General features: G+C 47.9%; 1 protein-coding gene across 1 annotated transcript in view; it reads left to right on the top strand.

The window, feature by feature from the left end:
- Positions 1–18,339, top strand: part of cfap100 (cilia and flagella associated protein 100) — a 74,228-nt gene that overhangs the window by 13,351 nt on the left and 42,538 nt on the right. The window contains exons 4-6 of the mRNA XM_078210034.1: positions 2,402–2,502; positions 2,630–2,822; positions 6,459–6,526. Coding sequence (XP_078066160.1) covers positions 2,402–2,502; positions 2,630–2,822; positions 6,459–6,526 — 362 coding nt within the window. The remainder of the gene's footprint in view (positions 1–2,401; positions 2,503–2,629; positions 2,823–6,458; positions 6,527–18,339) is intronic.

Genomic DNA, 18,339 nt, shown 5'->3' with positions numbered 1-18,339 from the left:
TCTCTTCTCCCTGGAGAGACGAAGGATGAGAGGTGACCTGATAGAGGTTTACAAGATGTTGAGAGATCTGGATAGGGTAGACTCTCAGAGGCTATTTCCAAGGGCTGAAATGGTTGCTACGAGAGGACACAGGTTTAAGGTGCTGGGGGGTAGGTACAGAGGAGATGTCAGGGGTAAGTTTTTCACTCAGAGGGTGGTGGGTGAGTGGAATCGGCTGACGTCGGTGGTGGTGGAGGCAAACTCGTTGGGGTCTTTTAAGAGACTTCTGGATGAGTACATGGGATTTAATGGGATTGAGGGCTATAGATAGGCCTAGAGGTAGGGATATGATCAGCGCAACTTGTGGGCCGAAGGGCCTGTTTGTGCTGTGGCTTTCTATGTTCTATGTTCTATGTGAGGATTCACAATGTTGCTCTCCATCGGATCTTTCCCATCTTCTTGACAAAACAAAATCCTGACATGTCACCGATATTCTTTTTCTAAGATCCTGATGATGCTCGGGATTGTGGGTTTTAAACAAAAAGAAAGATTTGGTTTGTACGCATCGGTTCAAACTAACAAGAGTAGTTTTATTGAGGAGCTGCTGCCTGGACAGAGTAGTGACTAAAACTAAACAGGAGCCTGTGAAACACCCCAATGACATCACCATCAAACCATGTGACCAGCTCTTAAAGCAGTCACTTAAATATACAGCAGAGAGCCACTGTCAGAGGGTCAGTACTGAGGGTGTGCTACACTGTCAGAGGGTCAGTACTGAGGGAGTGCCGCACTGTCAGAGGGTCAGTACTGAGGGAGTGCTGCACTGTCAGAGGGTCAGTACTAAGGGAGTGCCGCACTGTCAGAGGGTCAGTACTGAGGGAGTGCTGCACTGTCAGAGGGTCAGTACTGAGGGTGTGCTACACTGTCAGAGGGTCAGTGCTGAGGGTGTGCTACACTGTCAGAGGGTCAGTGCTGAGGGAGTGCCGCACTGTCAGAGGGTCAGTACTGAGGGTGTGCTACACTGTCAGAGGGTCAGTACTGAGGGAGTGCCGCACTGTCAGAGGGTCAGTGCTGAGGGAGTGCCGCACTGTCAGAGGGTCAGTACTGAGGGAGTGCCGCACTGTCAAAGGGTCAGTGCTGAGGGAGTGCCGCACTGTCAGAGGGTCAGTGGTGAGGGAGTGCCGCACTGTCAGAGGGTCAGTGCTGAGGGAGTGCCGCACTGTCAGAGGGTCAGTACTGAGGGAGTGCCGCACTGTCAGAGGGTCAGTACTGAGGGAGTGCCGCACTGTCAGAGGGTCAGTGCTGAGGGAGCGCCGCACTGTCAGAGGGTCAGTGCTGAGGGAGTGCCGCACTGTCAGAGGGTCAGTGCTGAGGGAGCGCCGCACTGTCAGAGGGTCAGTGCTGAGGGAGTGCCGCACTGTCAGAGGGTCAGTGCTGAGGGAGTGCCACACTGTCAGAGGGTCAGTACTGAGGGAGTGCCGCACTGTCAGAGGGTCAGTGCTGAGGGAGTGCCGCACTGTCAGAGGGTCAGTACTGAGGGAGTGCCGCACTGTCAGAGGGTCAGTACTGAGGGAGTGCCGCACTGTCAGAGGGTCAGTGCTGAGGGAGCGCCGCACTGTCAGAGGGTCAGTGCTGAGGGTGCGCCGCACTGTCAGAGGGTCAGTGCTGAGGGAGTGCCGCACTGTCAGAGGGTCAGTACTGAGGGAGTGCCGCACTGTCAGAGGGTCAGTGCTGAGGGAGTGCCGCACTGTCAGAGGGTCAGTACTGAGGGAGTGCCGCACTGTCAGAGGGTCAGTACTGAGGGAGTGCCGCACTGTCAGAGGGTCAGTGCTGAGGGAGTGCCACACTGTCAGAGGGTCAGTACTGAGGGAGTGCCGCACTGTCAGAGGGTCAGTACTGAGGGAGTGCCGCACTGTCAGAGGGTCAGTACTGAGGGAGTGCTGCACTGTCAGAGGGTCAGTACTGAGGGAGTACCGCACTGTCAGAGGGTCAGTACTGAGGGAGTGCCGCACTGTCAGAGGGTCAGTGCTGAGGGAGTGCCGCACTGTCAGCGGTGCCATCTCTTGTTTGTGACACTGAACTGCAGTCCTGTCCACCTTCTCAGCTGAATGTTACCAAAATCAAAGGCTTTATTTCTCAGATGAGAAAGGGGAGTTTCCCCAGTGTCCCGGTGAATATTCATGGTACACAAAACATCATTTGGACATCGTCAAATTGGGGTTTGTGGGATCATGCTGTGCACAAACTGGATGCTGCAATTTCTGCATCAAAACGAGATTCTGTCCGTTTTGCTGCCAGAGATACTGGTACACCCTGAGGCTGGGAAACCTGCTTCTGAAATACAAATTCTGTCCCCCATGCTGCAGAGGAAGGATTAGATATAAAAGGAACGTTAATAATGTCTGTGAATTCTGTTGTGCAGCGTGTTCCGTGATGCAGCATCGCAAACACAATCCTTTCAAGATACCTCGTGATTGTGATATCTTTGTCCTTCGAGATATTGAGCGGGAGCGGAGGAAAAAGGTAAATTTACTGGCTCAAAGCAACATCTAGAAATAAGTGACTTGGCCCAATGCTTCTGTGTGTGAGGCTTACAAAAATCCTGAATTAAAATCATTAACTTCCCCTCCCTTCACTGTCTGGTCCCCAGGAACAAAACGAACAAAAGAAACTCAAGATTCACGAGAAGGGGATCAATGAAGCTCGAGTTAATGTAAAATTTGGCAGCGCGCAGAGGGTGGTGGAAGAACCAAAGGAGGACACAGAGGCAGAACACCAAGCCAACGTGAAAAAACTCTCCGCTCTCAAAAATGACCCATCCTGGAAGGTCAAAGTCACAAGAGGTAAGGGCAAATCCTCAGCACGGGGTTAGATACAGAGTAAAGCTCCCTCGACACTGTCCCCATCAAACTCTCCCAGGACAGGTACAGCATGGGATTAGATACAGAGTAAAGCTCCCTCGACACTGTCCCCATCAAACACTCCCAGGACAGGTACAGCACGGGGTTAGATACAGAGTAAAGCTCCCTCGACACTGTCCCCATCAAACTCTCCCAGGACAGGTACAGCATGGGATTAGATACAGAGTAAAGCTCCCTCTACACTGTCCCCATCAAACACTCCCAGGACAGGTACAGCACGGGGTTAGATACAGAGTAAAGCTCCCTCGACACTGTCCCCATCAAACACTCTCAGGACAGGTACAGCACGGGGTTAGATACAGAGTAAAGCTCCCTCTACACTGTCCCCATCAAACACTACCAGGACAGGTACAGCACGGGGTTAGATACAGAGTAAAGCTCCCTCTACACTGTCCCTCATCAAACACTCCCAGGACAGGTACAGCACGGGGTTAGATACAGAGTAAAGCTCCCTCGACACTGTCCCCATCAAACACTCCCAGGACAGGTACAGCACGGGGTTAGATACAGAGTAAAGCTCCCTCGACACTGTCCCCCATCAAACACTCCCAGGACAGGTACAGCACGGGGTTAGATACAGAGTAAAGCTCCCTCTACACTGTCCCTCATCAAACACTCCCAGGACAGGTACAGCATGGGGTTAGATACAGAGTAAAGCTCCCTCTACACTGTCCCCATCAAACACTCCCAGGACAGGTACAGCACAGGGTTAGATACAGAGTAAAGCTGCCTCTACACTGTCCCCATCAAACACTCCCAGGACAGGTACAGCACGGGGTTAGATACAGAGTAAAGCTCCCTCTACACTGTCCCCATCAAACACTCCCAGGACAGGTACAGCACGGGGTTAGATACAGAGTAAAGCTCCCTCTACACTGTCCCCATCAAACACCCCCAGGGCAGGTACAGCACGGGGTTAGATACAGAGTAAAGCTCCCTCTACACTGTCCCCATCAAACACTCCCAGGACAGGTACAGCACGGGGTTAGATACAGAGTAAAGCTCCCTCTATACTGTAGAACCATAGAAAGTTACAGCTCAGAAACAGGCCTTTTGGCCCTTCTTGTCTGTGCCGAACCATTTTTTGCCTAGTCCCACTGACCTGCACTTGGACCATATCCCTCCACACCCCTCTCATCCATGAACCCATCCAAGTTTTTCTTAAATGTTAAAAGTGACCCCGCATTTACCACTTTATCCGGCAGCTCATTCCACACTCCCACCACTCTCTGCGTGAAGAAGCCCCCCCTAATATTCCCTTTAAACTTTTCTCCTTTCACCTTTAACCCATGCCCTCTGGTTTTTTTCTCCCCTAGCCTCAGTGGAAAAAGCCTGCTTGCATTCACTCTATCTATACCCATCAAAATCTTATACACCTCTATCAAATCTCCCCTCAATCTTCTACGCTCCAGGGAATAAAGTCCCAACCTATTCAATCTCTCTCTGTAACTCAGCTTCTCAAGTCCCGGCAACATCCTTGTGAACCTTCTCTGCACTCTTTCAATCTTATTTACATCCTTCCTGTAACTAGGTGACCAAAACTGTACACAATACTCCAAATTTGGCCTCACCAATGCCTTATATAACCTTACCATAACACTCCAACCTTTATACTCGATACTCCGATTTATAAAGGCCAATGTACCAAAGGCACTCTTTACGACCCTATCCATCTGTGACGTCACTTTTAGGGAATTCTGTACCTGTATTCCCAGATCCCTCTGTTCAACTGCACTCTTCAGAGTCCTACCATTTACCCTGTACGTTCTTCTTTGGTTTGTCCCCATCAAACACTCCCAGGACAGGTACAGCACGGGGTTAGATACAGAGTAAAGCTTCCTCTACACTGTCCCCACAAACATTCCCAGGACAGGTACAGCACGGGGTAGATACAGAGTAAAGCTCCCTCTACACTGAGCCCACCAAACATTATGTGGAGATGCCGGCGTTGGACTGGGGTGAACACAGTAAGAAGCCTAACAACACCAGGTTAAAGTCCAATAGGTTTATTTGGTAGCAAAAGCCACGAGCTTTCGGAACAGGCTGTTCCTTCGTCAGGTGGGTGGGAGTTCTGATCACAAACAGGGCACAAAGACACAAACTCAATTTACATGAATAATGATTGGAATGTGAGTCTTTACAGGTAATCAAGTCTGAAAGGTACAGACAATGTGAGTGGCGAGAGGGTTAAGCGCAGGTTAAAGAGATGTGTATTGTCTCCAGACAGGACAGTTAGTGAGATTTTGCAAGCCCAGGCAAGTCGTGGGGGTTACAGATAGTGTGACATGAACCCAAGATCCCGGTTGAGGCCGTCCTCATGTGTGCGGAACTTGGCTATCAGTCTCTGCTCAGCGACTCTGCGCTGTCGTGTGTCGTGAAGGCCTTCGCGCATGCATTTCCGCCACGCGCGCATCTCTGAGTGCTGGATATCCGGCGCGGTTGGGACAACGCTGGAAAGACTGAAGGCTTCGGGCCCAATAGCATCTCCCACTCCGCCAGTGCAAATTCACTCCGGTGGGGTTCAGACCCGCTCCCCACCTTGGCACTGCCCACTGGACATCGGGCAGAGTCAAAGGAGCGGGGCTTTGGGGTGGGCCTAGGGGTGGGGCTTAGGGGCGATCGGTGGTGGTGGGGAGTCCCGCTGCCACTCTGCCATTGGGATCAATCAGGGTTGGAGGGAGGCCAGCGATTGGGGTTTGGGGGGGGGGGTGGTCTGCCAGGGGGTTCTGCCTCCCGTGGGGTGGAGGTGGTGGGGGGATCGTCACTGCTGGGGGGGAAGGGGCTGGAGATCAGGGGACTCCTGGATGGGGTTGGGGGGTGGGTGGTCGGGGCCTGCCTGGAATGCTTGCAGGGCTGGGGGGCAGCAGTGCGGGGGTCCCGGGCTGGCCAACTATCGAACAGCAAAGTGCAGACTGAGAGATCGGGGCCACGGCGCATGCGCAGAGTTCCGGAACTGTCCGACTCTGGCGCGAATAGGCCCCGCCCCCCCGAGCCTTTAATGATAGTCACGATTGGGACCTCTGCATTGCACAGAGTGTGGGAGATTCGAGTCTGAACTCCCACTGAGGAAACAATCCTGAATTACACCATTTTTCCCACCAATTCAACACTTAGAATGTTTTTTCGGAGAATCACCTCCTCTATACTCGTGATCTGAATTAAACAAAGCAACCCAGGATTTACAAAGTGCGGAACAAATGGTTGAAATGAACATGAGATGTTAACTGACCTCTCTCCATCTCGCTCTCTCTCTCCCTCACTCTCTCTCCCCTATCTCAGTATCTCTCTCTCTCTTTGTCACACTCTACCTCTCTCTGTCTCTCCACCTCTCTCTTTCTCCATCTCACTCTCTCTTTCTATCCCTCTCCATCTCTCTCTCTATCTCGACTACCTTTCCTCTGTGTGTGTCTCTCTTTGTCTCTCTCTTTCTATCTCCCTCTACCTCTTTGTATCTTTCTCTCTCTCTCTTCATCTTTGAATTTCTCTGTTTCTCACTCCTTCTCTCTGTCTCTCCCTTTCTCGTGCTTCAACTCAGTTTATAATCTTATTTCATTGCAGAACGCCATGTTGAGAAAGAAACCTTGAATGATTATATCAACAAGAAAAGAGAGATGTTTATCCTACAGGTAACTGTCGCGCTATAGAAATAACAACAATTCTTTTACCTGAAGTCTTCTGGCTCTGTCCTTGTGCATATTTATATTTTTCTTTCTCTCTCTTGGCCTCTTGTTCTTGTGACCAGTTGTGACTCTTTTATCTAAGGACGGCACGGTGGTTAGCACTGCTGCCTCACAGCGCCAGGGACCTGGGTTCGATTCCTGGCTTGGGTCACTGTCTGTGTGGAGTTTGCACATTCTCCCCGTGTCTGCGTGGGTTTCCTCCGGGTGCTCCGGTTTCCTCCCACAGTTGGAAAGGCATGCTGGTTACGGTGCATTGACCGTGCTAAATTCTCCCTCAGTGTACCCGAACAGGCGCCGGACTGTGGCTACTAGGGGATTTTTACAGTAACTTCATTGCGGTGTTAATGTAAGTTGACTTGTCACACTAATGAATAAATAAATAATGCTTTTGAGCTCTCTCTCCCGCTCCTCGTTGGCTCTTTAATCAATCCTGTTTTGTTCTTGGTTCCTTGCAAACTACAAACATTCCCGTCCTCCAGTCTCGAAGCCCGTTGCTGACAGCCTGAGGGAGATGCAGTTTCATACCAGTCACTGGGACATGGTCTATGTACCGATATCACACGAGCAATGAAACTCACCGACCATATTACCCAATTGTGTGATGGATGGAAGGGTTTTTTGGTTTGGAGGCAGCATCCTGTCTGTTGTCGAATAGCCTTGTGTTGCTGCTTCAGAGTCTCGGGGTGAAACGAGCAGCTTCACTTCCTGATCAGTTATTTGCTTCCAGGGTAAAACGCGGTAGACACGGATACTTTTCAGATCCGAAAGTGGCAGCTTTAAACCCACTCATTGGTTTGTGTAATATAGAGTGAGCAATGATAGGATCAGGATAACCATTATCCCACAGGATAGTTTGGATCTGCCCGATTCTGTATGGAACAGGTAAAGCCAGTCATTTCACATAGCTACGAATCAGCACACTTTCCTCAAACAGGAGAAATTGTTTGAAATTTCCATCTGTTCTGATGAGTTCAAGATGCAAAGCTTTAACAAGATGTCTTTTTTCAGCATACTCTCTTTCTCCCTCTCCCACACACTCACTCTCTCTCACACACACTCACACATACACTCTCTCTCACACACACACTCACACTCTCTCCCACACTCTCACACACACACTCATACACACTCTTTCTCTCTCTGACACACATACACACGCACACACACTCACTCTCTCTCACACGCACTCACATTCTCTCACACATACACTCTCTCTCACACACACACTCACACTCTCTCCCACACTCTCACACACACTCATACACACTCTTTCTCTCTCTGACACACATACACACACACACACTCACTCTCTCCCACACTCACACTTACACACACACACTCTCTCTCTCTCTCTCTCACACACACGCACACACACACTCTCATTCTCTTTCTCCTTAGGGCGTTAGGGAGAGTTACAGAACAAAGAGATCTAGGGGTACATGTTCATAGCTCCTTGAAAGTGGAGTCACAGGTGGACAGAGTGGTGAAGAAGGCATTCAGCATGCTTGGTTTCATCGGTCAGAACATTGAATACAGGAGTTGGGATGTCTTGTTGAAGGCCACACTTGGAATACTGTGTGCAATTCTGGTCACCCTATTATAGAAAGGATATTATTAAACTAGAAAGAGTGCAGAAAAGATTTACTAGGATGCTACAGGGACTTGATGGATTGGGTTATAAGGAGAGGCTGGATAGACTGGGACTTTTTTGTCTGGAGCGTAGGAGGCTGAGGAGTGACCTTATAGAGGTCTATAAAATAATGAGGGGCTCAGATCAGCGAGATAGTCAATATCTTTTCCCAAAGATAGGGGAGTCTAAAATTTGAAGGCATAGGTTTAAGGTGAGAGGGGAGAGATACAAAAGTGTCCAGAGGGGCAATTTTTTCTCACAGAGGGTGGTGAGTGTCTGGAACAAGCTGCCAGAGGTACAAAGAACAAAGAACAGTACAGCACAGGAAACAGGCCCTTCGGCCCTCCAAGCCTGTGCCGCTCCTTGGTCCACTAGACCAATCGTTTGTATCCCTCCATTCCCAGGCTGCTCATGTGACTATCCAGGTAAGTCTTAAACGATGTCAGCGTGCCTGCCTCCACCACCCTACTTGGCAGCGCATTCCAGGCCCCCACCACCCTCTGTTGTAAAAAACGTCCCTCTGATGTCTGAGTTATACTCCGCCCCTCTCAGCTTGAGTCCGTGACCCCTCGTGATCGTCACCTCCGACCTGGGAAAAAGCTTCCCACTGTTCACCCTATCTATACCCTTCATAATCTTGTATACCTCTATTAGATCTCCCCTCATTCTCCGTCTTTCCAAGGAGAACAACCCCAGTCTACCCAATCTCTCCTCATAGCTAAGACCCTCCATACCAGGCAACATCCTGGTAAACCTTCTCTGCACTCTCTCCAATGCCTCCACGTCCTTCTGGTAGTGCGGCGACCAGAACTGGACGCAGTACTCCAAATGTGGCCTAACCAGCGTTCTATACAGCTGCTATATGTGGCCTAACCAGCGTTCTATACAGCTGCATCATCAGACTCCAGCTTTTATACTCTAAGACAGTAGTAGTAGAGGCGGGTACAATTTTGTCTTTTAAAAAGCATTTAGATAGTTACATGGGTAAGATGGGTATAGAGGGATATGGGCCAAATGCGGGCAATTGGGATTTGCTTCGGGGTTTTAAAAAAGAAAGGGCAGCATGGACAAGTTGGGCCGAAGGGGCTGTTTCCATGCTGTAAACCTCTATGACTCCCAATCACAGAATTGTTATGGCACAGAGGAGGCCATTCAGCCCATTGTGTCTGCACCAGCTCTCCAAACGAGCATCATGATTTAGTGCCATTCCCCTTTCCCCGTATCCCTGCACATTGCTTCTAATCAAATAACCATCAATGTCCTCTGGAATGCCTCGATTGAACCTGCCTCCACCTCACTCCCAGGCAGTGAATTCCAGACCCCAGTCACTCGCTGGGTGAAAAAGGCTTTTCTCATCTTCCTTTGCTTCTTTTACAAATCACTTTAAATCTGTGCCTTCTCGTTCTCGATCCTTTTACCAGCAGGAACAGTTTCTCTCTGTCTACTCTGTCCAGCCCCCTCATGATTTTGAACATCTCTATCAAATCTCCTCTTAGAACGTAGAACATAGAACAGTACAGCACAGAACAGGCCCTTCGGCCCACGATGTTGTGCCGAGCTTTATCTGAAACCAAGATCAAGCTATCCCACTCCCTATCATCCTGGTGTGCTCCATGTGCCTATCCAATAACCGCTTAAATGTTCCTAAAGTGTCTGACTCCACTATCACTGCAGGCAGTCCATTCCACACCCCAACCACTCTCTGCGTAAGGAACCTACCTCTGATATCCGTCCTGTATCTCCCACCATGAACCCTATAGTTATGCCCCCTTGTAATAGCTCCATCCACCCGAGGAAATAGTCTTTGAACGTTCACTCTATCTATCCCCTTCATCATTTTATAAACCTCTATTAAGTCTCCCCTCAACCTCCTCCGCTCCAGAGAGAACAGCCCTAGCTCCCTCAACCTTTCCTCATAAGACCTACCCTCCAAACCAGGCAGCATCCTGGTAAATCTCCTCTGCACTCTTTCCAGCGCTTCCACATCTTTCTTATAGTGAGGTGACCAGAACTGCACACAATATTCCAAATGTGGTCTCACCAAGGTCCTGTACAGTTGCAGCATAACCCCACGGCTCTTAAACTCCAACCCCCTCTTAATAAAAGCTAACACACTATAGGCTTTCTTCACAGCTCTATCCACTTGAGTGGCAACCTTCAGAGATCTGTGGATATGAACCCCAAGATCTCTCTGTTCCTCCACAGTCTTCAGAATCCTACCTTTGACCCTGTAATCCACATTTAAATTAGTCCTACCAAAATGAATCACCTCACATTTATCAGGGTTAAACTCCATCTGCCATTTTTCAGCCCAGCTTTGCATCCTATCTATGTCTCTTTGCAGTCTACAACAGCCCTCCACCTCATCCACTACTCCACCAATCTTGGTATCATCAGCAAATTTACTGATCCACCCTTCAGCCCCCTCCTCTAAGTCATTAATAAAAGTCACAAATAGCAGAGGACCAAGCACTGATCCCTGTGGCACTCCGCTAGCAACCTGCCTCCAGTCCGAAAATTTTCCATCCACCACCACCCTCTGTCTTCGATCAGATACAGTAACAGTTTTAACAACAGCAGGTTAAAGTCCAACAGGTTTATTTGGTAGCAAATACCATTAGCTTTCGGAGCGCTGCTCCTTCGTCAGATGGAGTGGAAATCTGACGAAGGAGCAGCGCTCCGAAAGTTAATGGTATTTGCTACCAAATAAACCTGTTGGACTTTAACCTGGTGTTGTTAAAACTGTTACTTCGATCAGATAGCCAGTTACCTATCCAATCGGCCAACTTTCCCTCTATCCCACACCTCCTTACTTTCATCATAAGCTGACCATGAGGGAACTTATCAAACGCCTTACTAAAATCCATGTATATGATATGAGCTTGCTCCTCTCCAAGGGGAACAGTCCCAACCTCTCCAATCTATCCTCATCACTGAAGTTTCTCATCCCTGGAATCATTCTCGTAAACCTCTTCTGCACTCTCTGCAATGTATTCACATCCTTCCTGTAGTGAGGCGCCCAGAACTGTGCACAATATTCTAGCTGAGGTCTAACTAGCGTCTTGTCCAAGCTCAGCGTAATCTCCTTGCTCTTGTACACTATGCCTCTATTAATAAAGCCCAGATTCTATTGTTATTTTTATCGGTTTCCAGAAGCTGCAGTGAGCACAGTGTATTAATAAATGCATGTTGTTACCGGAAGTGATGTCCCAGGTTGCCAGCGCAGGAAGCTGCCAGAGTGACAAAGCAGCCTGGAGCGAACCCCACCCGGGAAATAAAGCTCTGTTAGTTTTGAAGTCTCTGTGCCTCTTAGTGTTAGTGCCACAATACACAACATACAAACTGGCGACGAGGACATGGAACTGTGCCTGCTAACCACCCGGGCGGGGAAAAACTAACAAAACGCAGCGAAAGGAGACAAGGAAACTGTATCCAGAAGCTGTGGAAAAAGAGGCTGCATTGAGTGCGCCTCTGGAAGGAAAGACAGCTATCAGCAAAAATAATAAGAAGCAAGATCAAAGAAACAGCATGTAAACAGATTAAAAGAAAAATAATTTGTGCTGTGCAAAAGAGTCAAGAGAAACAAAGTGAGCCGCAGTTTGAGGATGAATTATCACTGAGCGTGCCAGCCATTGCTGGGGCTATGAATAGATACTGGGCCACTCCACTGCTGGATGGACAGTCAGTAAGGATGGAAGTTGATGCTGGGGCAGCAGTCTCGCTGGTGCCAGAAACTGTTTACAAGGAGAAACTCAGTCATATTCCCTTGAAAGCTTCAGGAATTGTGTTGAAGACGTACACGGGGGAAGTCACTCCACTGAAGAGCTGCATTGAAGTTTCTGTGCAACTTAACGGATAAACAGCAGATTTGTCTCAATGTGTAGTAAAGGGCCTTTATCCAACATTGTTGGGTCAAACATGGTTCGAGATTCAACTGGACTGGCCTGAAGTCAGCCTGATGACCAATGGAGAATCAGGCCTTAGAAAAATTGGAAAGAAACCCCCTGTTGTGTCTGACGGGGAATCGGGGAGTATGAAAGATATCAGAGTTAAATTGAAGATTAAAGGAGGAAGCCAAGCAAAATGCTTGCAGGCTGATATCAGGCTGAAAGTAGAAGCTGATTTGGAATGAGCTGTGAAGGTGGGAGTTTTGGACCCTGTCAGCATTAGTGACTGGGCCACACCAATAGTCCCAGTCACTGAGATGGATGGATCTGTACGGATTTGTGGAGATTTCCAGGTCAGCCTTAACCCAGTGTTGTGTGCGGAACAAAACCCACTAGCCCATATTGATGGTTTTGTTTGCGGGATTGGCAGGAGGCCAACATTTTAGCAATATTGACCTGAGCCAGGCTTACTTACAAATAAATGTAGACCAGAAGTTACAGGAACTTCCGCCAAATGTGATACGTGAAGGCTTGTTCTGGTACCAAAGATTGGCGTTTGAGGTCACATCTGCTCCTGCGTTGTTTCAAAGGCTAATGGATCAGACCCTGAGTGGACTGAGTGGAGTCCGGGGCTATCTGGGTGACCTCCTAGTCGCTGGAAAAGAGGAAGAGGAACAGCTTCAGAACTTGGTTGCCACTCTCCAGAGATTGTAAGACTCTGGTCTGAGAGTCCGTAAGGACAAGAGTGAGTTATTCCAATCCTCCGTTGAGTATTTGGGATAAGTGATGCCACAGGCCTTCACAAATCTCCTTCAAAGGTCAAGTCTATCACAGAATATTCACCAGCTGTGATCCTTCCCAGGATTGTTGAACTACACGGAAGATTTGTTCCAAATTTGACAACCATTTTAAAACCATTTCATAACCTGTTGTGTTTGAACAATGAAGTGGAGGTGGTCGGATCAATGCAATAACCCCTTCACACAAGCCAAAGAGGTGTTACTCAAATCTGAAGTTCTTACGCATTTTGGTCCTACCCCTGCAGTTAGCGTGTGACACTTCTCCTCATGGTGATGGAGCAGAGCTTCCCACATCATTCCATCAGATGGAGAAAGAACCATTGCCTTTGCATTGTGAACATTGAGCAAAGCAGAAAGTAACTCCGCACAAATCGAAAGGGAGACGTTCGGGATTATCTTTGGAATAAAGAAATTCCAGCAATGCCTGTACGGCAGAAAGTTCACACTGTTGATGGACCATTGTCAATTTCTGGACCACGCACAGGATTGTGTCACTGGCAGCAAGTAGATGCAAAGGTGGTCATTGCTGTTGTCCGCACATACTCAAACCATCAACTTTGGACAACCAGGTCTTCATTGTAATGCAGATGGGCTTCCCGATCACTATTACCAAGTAGCCTGTCAGTTCAGGACAAGTGAAGTATACCCGGAGTGATCTGACACTCTCCAAGACAGTGATTACGGGACTTCAAAAGAAGACTTCAGGCATAAACCCTGACTTGAAACCTTATTGTGCCAGACTGGAGTTATCAGCACAGTCAGGGTGACTTGTTTGGAGGCTCAGTGATCATTCTGCCACCATCAAGAAGATGAGTGTTGAAAAGATTACACGAGGGCCATTGTGGAATTGTGAGAATGGAAGAAATAACCAGGAGTTATTTCCGGTGGAACAAAAACAGAAAATGCTGGAAAATCTCAGGCGGTCTGACAGCATCTGTGGAGAGAGAATAGAGCCAACGTCTGGAGTCTGGATGACCCTTTATCAAAACTGGTGGCCTGGATCGGATGCGGAAATAGAGGAGAAAATTGGAATGTGTTCTTCGTGTGTGCAAGTACGAAACCTGCTACTCTCAGCACTGCTGCATCCTTGGGAATGGCCGGAAGAGACTTGGCAATGAGAAAGTGTCGACTTTGCAGGACCTTTTGGAGAACATTTGCTCCTTGTAATGGTTGATGCTCATTCAAAGTGGCCAGAAGTTGCCACAATGAAGTCAACTTCATCAGAGAAGACGATGGAGAGGCTGGGAGAAATCTTCAGTAGGTTTGGATTCCCTGAGCAATTGGTAAGCGACAGCGAACCTCAATTTGTCCCCCAAGAATTTGAAAGTTCCTTGAAAGAATGGTGTTCAACATCTTCGGTCTGCACCGTAACATCCTGCTACAGACGGACTGGCAGAACCTTTTGTTCAAACCATGAAACACATTGAGAGCAACCAGGGCACAAGGTTCACTGATCAAACATCATAACCAGTTCCTACTAATGTATAGGAATATCGCTCATTCCACAACCCAAACCTCTCCTGCAATATTAACGATGAAGAGACGACTACATTCAGTATTCAAATCATTCAGCAACAGCAAGGACAGGTAGAACAGCGGGAAAGTAAAGTTTAAACTTGTTGGGGCCTTTCAATTTAGAAGAGAGGCAAATGTTACATATTGATATCGATTCCTAGAAGCTGCCACGAGCATTGTATATTAATATATCTATGTAATCACGAGAAGTCATGATGTGGAGATGCCGGCGTTGGACTGGGGTGGATCATCACCAGAAGTGATGTGACTGATCACTAGCGTGTGAAACTGCCAGGGTGAAGAAGCAGCCTGGAGTCAACATGTTATACATTTGGGTAGATGTTGTGTTGCCTCTTTAAGAGTCTGGTCACATGTTTAGTTGGTTCAGATGTCATTGGTTGCTTTGTGGGTTTTTAGTCACTCTAACCCAAGCCTTTGTACAGAGACCAACTTCTCAATAAAGCTGCCTTGCTGACTGCAACCACCCCACGTGCAATCTGAGTTCAGGATGCAGAGCTCTCCATGTGGGTGGTTTCAGTAAGGCACGGTGGCAGATTTTGCATTGCCCTGAAATCCAGAGTTAGCTGTTGCTGTGACTCCGATTAAAAAATGAAACAAGACCGTTTGTTATCAAGGGAAGCTCCTGGAAAAGTTACTGCGCAGATCCCGGTAACTCAGCAAAAATGGCGGGAATGTTTGGTGCCATTGGCTACCTTGAGGAAGAGTCCGGGAACTGGAACGTAGAATGATTTTATTATTACATACTGGCCAATAAAATTCCAGAGGACATTGTAGTCGCTGCTTTTCTTAGTGCCGTTGGCAGTAAAAATTTTAATTGACTCCACAGTCTGGTTCAGACCCAATCGTTATGTTTAAAAAGGAGACAATTTAATCTTGAGTTCAGATAGAGTAAATGTATTAACTACTAAAAAACAATGAGAAATAAAGAACAGTACAGCAGAGGAACAGGCCCTTCGGCCCTCCAAGTCTGTGCCGACACAGATGCCTCTCTAATCTAATATTTTCTTGCCTCTACGTGGTCCATGTCCCTCTATTCGCTGCCTATTCATGTATCTGTCCAGATGCCTCTTGAACGTTGTTCAAGGTAATGGTAAAACACGTACACTTACATTCACACAGATTAGGAATAACTGGAAGGAAAAGGTTATTCGCAAGTCCTTGAGTTGCGAGGAACAGGTGATGATGAGATGCGGCCAATGTGATTATTTTCAGTAAAGTTGGCTTCTGCTGATGAACAGTTGATTCCGGTGTATCCAAGGTGCTGATACTGGCTCGTCTGCCTGGGCCATTCTAGCCAGGGACCTTATTGTGTGGACCCATGCGAAAGGTGTTCCATCACTCTGTCCAGACCCCCTGAGTCATTCCTGTCAGTTGCGAATGATACATTCATCAACCATCTCCAGTCTCTCCATTTTTAAAAATTCAGGACCTTTTTAAAGTCCAATATTTCCATGTCTGATTCCAGGATTTTTCCCGATTGCTGTGACAGGCACCACTTTTACACCCTTTTACTATTTATCTGCCCAGAGAAGACTTTGAGATTCCCTTTACATTGGCGGCCAGTCTTTTCTCACAACCCCTCCTTGTTTCTCCAATCTGCTTCTTCACCTCCTCTCTGAACCCTCTGTATTCCTCTTGCTTCTCAACTGTATTTTCTCCCGGACACCTGTCATAAACGGACTTTTTATTTCTTATCTTATTTTCTATCTCCTTTTTCATCCAGAGAGCTCTGGATTTGTTTGTCTTGCCTTTCCCTTCAGGGGGAACGTACCTTGACTGTGTCTGCACCATTTATTTTTGAACGTAGCTATGGTGACTGTGGTGATTGTCCCTTTAAGGGTAACACAGCAAAAGAGGGTCACCTGGATTGAGGGATTGACAGAGACTGAGAGTGGGTAATCACCCCAGGGGTGGAGTCCTACTGTAATGACTTCAACGAGGTCCATGAGTTGGAGCTACTAGAACAAGAGCTCACCAATCAGGGAGCTTTACAGAGACATTTAATGTGGAGTATAATCTGGGTCACTGGCACTTGGGGTGAACGCTCTGTACCAGGAACTACCCATCTGAGTATCGCAAACCATTGTAAATAAATCAGATTTGATGAAGGGACATCGGCCTTTCTCCCCCACACACGCTCACTCTCATTCCCGGTCAAAAAAAAGGAGGCATATGACATGAATAGGCAGCTGGGATCAAGTGGATCCCTTGGAGAGTATGGGGGATGTAAGAGTAGAGTTAAGAGAGAAATCAGGAGGACAAAAAGGGGACACGAGATTGCTTTGACAGATAAGGCAAAAGAGAATCCAAAGAGCTTCTACAACTACATAAAGGGCAAAAGAGCAACAAGGGAGAGAGTAGGGCCTCTTAAGGATCAACAAGGTTATCTATGTGCGGATCCACAAGAGATGGGTGAGATCACAGATTACTACAGTGCCAAGGAGGCCCTTCGGCCCATCGAGTCTGCACCGATGCGTGAAATGCCCTGACCTGCCACCTAATCCCACTTACCAGCACTTGAACTAAGAAAATTACAGCACAGGAACAAGCCCTTTGGCCCTCCAAGCCTGCACCGACCATGCTGCCTGACTGAATTAAAACCCATACCATTTCCGAGGACCATATCCCTCTCTTCCCATCCTATTCATGTATTTGTCCAGATCCCCTTAAAAGTCACTATCGTATCTGCTTCCACTACCTCCCCCGGCAGCGAGTTCCAGGCACCAACAAAACCTCTGTGTAAAAAAACTTGCCTCGTACATCTCCTTTAAGCCTTGCCCCTCGCACCTTAAACCTATGCCCCTTAGTAATTGATTCTTCCACCCTGGGAAAAAGCTTCTGACTATCCACTCTGTCCATGCCCCTCATAATCTTGTAGACTTCTTCACTTGGCCCATAGCCTTGAATGTTATGATGTGCTAAGTGCTCATCGAGGTACTTTTTAAAGGATGTGAGGCATCCCGCCTCCACCACCCTCCCAGGCAGCGCATTCCAGACCGTCACCACCCTCTGGGTAAAAAAGCTTTTCCTCACATCCCCCCTAAACCTCCCACCCCTCACTTTTAACTTGTGTCCCCTCGTAACTGACCCTTCAACTAAGGGGAACAGCTGCTCCCTATCCACCCTGTCCATGTCCCTCATAATCTTGAACATCTCAATCAGTCTTCTCTGCTCCAGAGAAAACAACCCAAGCCTATCCAGCCTCTCTCCATAACTTAAATGCTCCATCCCAGGCAGCATCCCGGTGAATCTCCTCTGCACCCCCTCCAGTGCAATCACATCCTTCCTGTAATGTGGTGACCAGAACTGCACACAGTGCTCCAGCTGTGGCCTCACCAAAGTTCTATACAACTCCTTTGCTTTTGTAATCTATACCCCGATTGATAAAGGCGAGGGCTCCATATGTCTTTTTCACCACCCTATTTACCTGCCTTTCCGCCTTCAGAGATCTATGGACAAACACGCCAAGTTTCTTTGGAACTTGCCAGTGTCAGACCTTTCATAGTATACTTCCTTGTCAAATTACACCTAGTCCAAGGATCTACAGGCATTTAGAGAGGCAAGGACTGATTAGGGACAGTCAGCATGGCTTTGAGTAGAAAATCATACCTCACAAATTTGATTGAGTTTTTTGAAGGGGTAACCAAGAAGGTAGATGAGGACAGTGCAGTTGATATTGTCTACATGACTTTAGCAAGGCCTTTGACAAGATACCACAAGGTAGGTTGTTGCATAAGATTACATAACATGGGATCCAGGGTGAGATAGCCAATTAGTACAAAATTGGTTTGGCAACAGAAGCCAGAGGGTGGTTGTAGAGGGTTGTTTTTCAAACTGGAGACCAGCGGTGTGCCTCAGGGATTGGTGCTGATTTGGATGAGAATATAGGAGGCATGGTTAGTAAGT

Source organism: Mustelus asterias, chromosome 3 (genome assembly GCF_964213995.1).
Source record: "Mustelus asterias chromosome 3, sMusAst1.hap1.1, whole genome shotgun sequence".
NCBI classification, from domain to species: Eukaryota; Metazoa; Chordata; class Chondrichthyes; order Carcharhiniformes; family Triakidae; genus Mustelus; species Mustelus asterias.
Note: the sequence above shows the minus strand (reverse complement) of the source record. Positions and strands in the feature narration are given on the sequence as shown.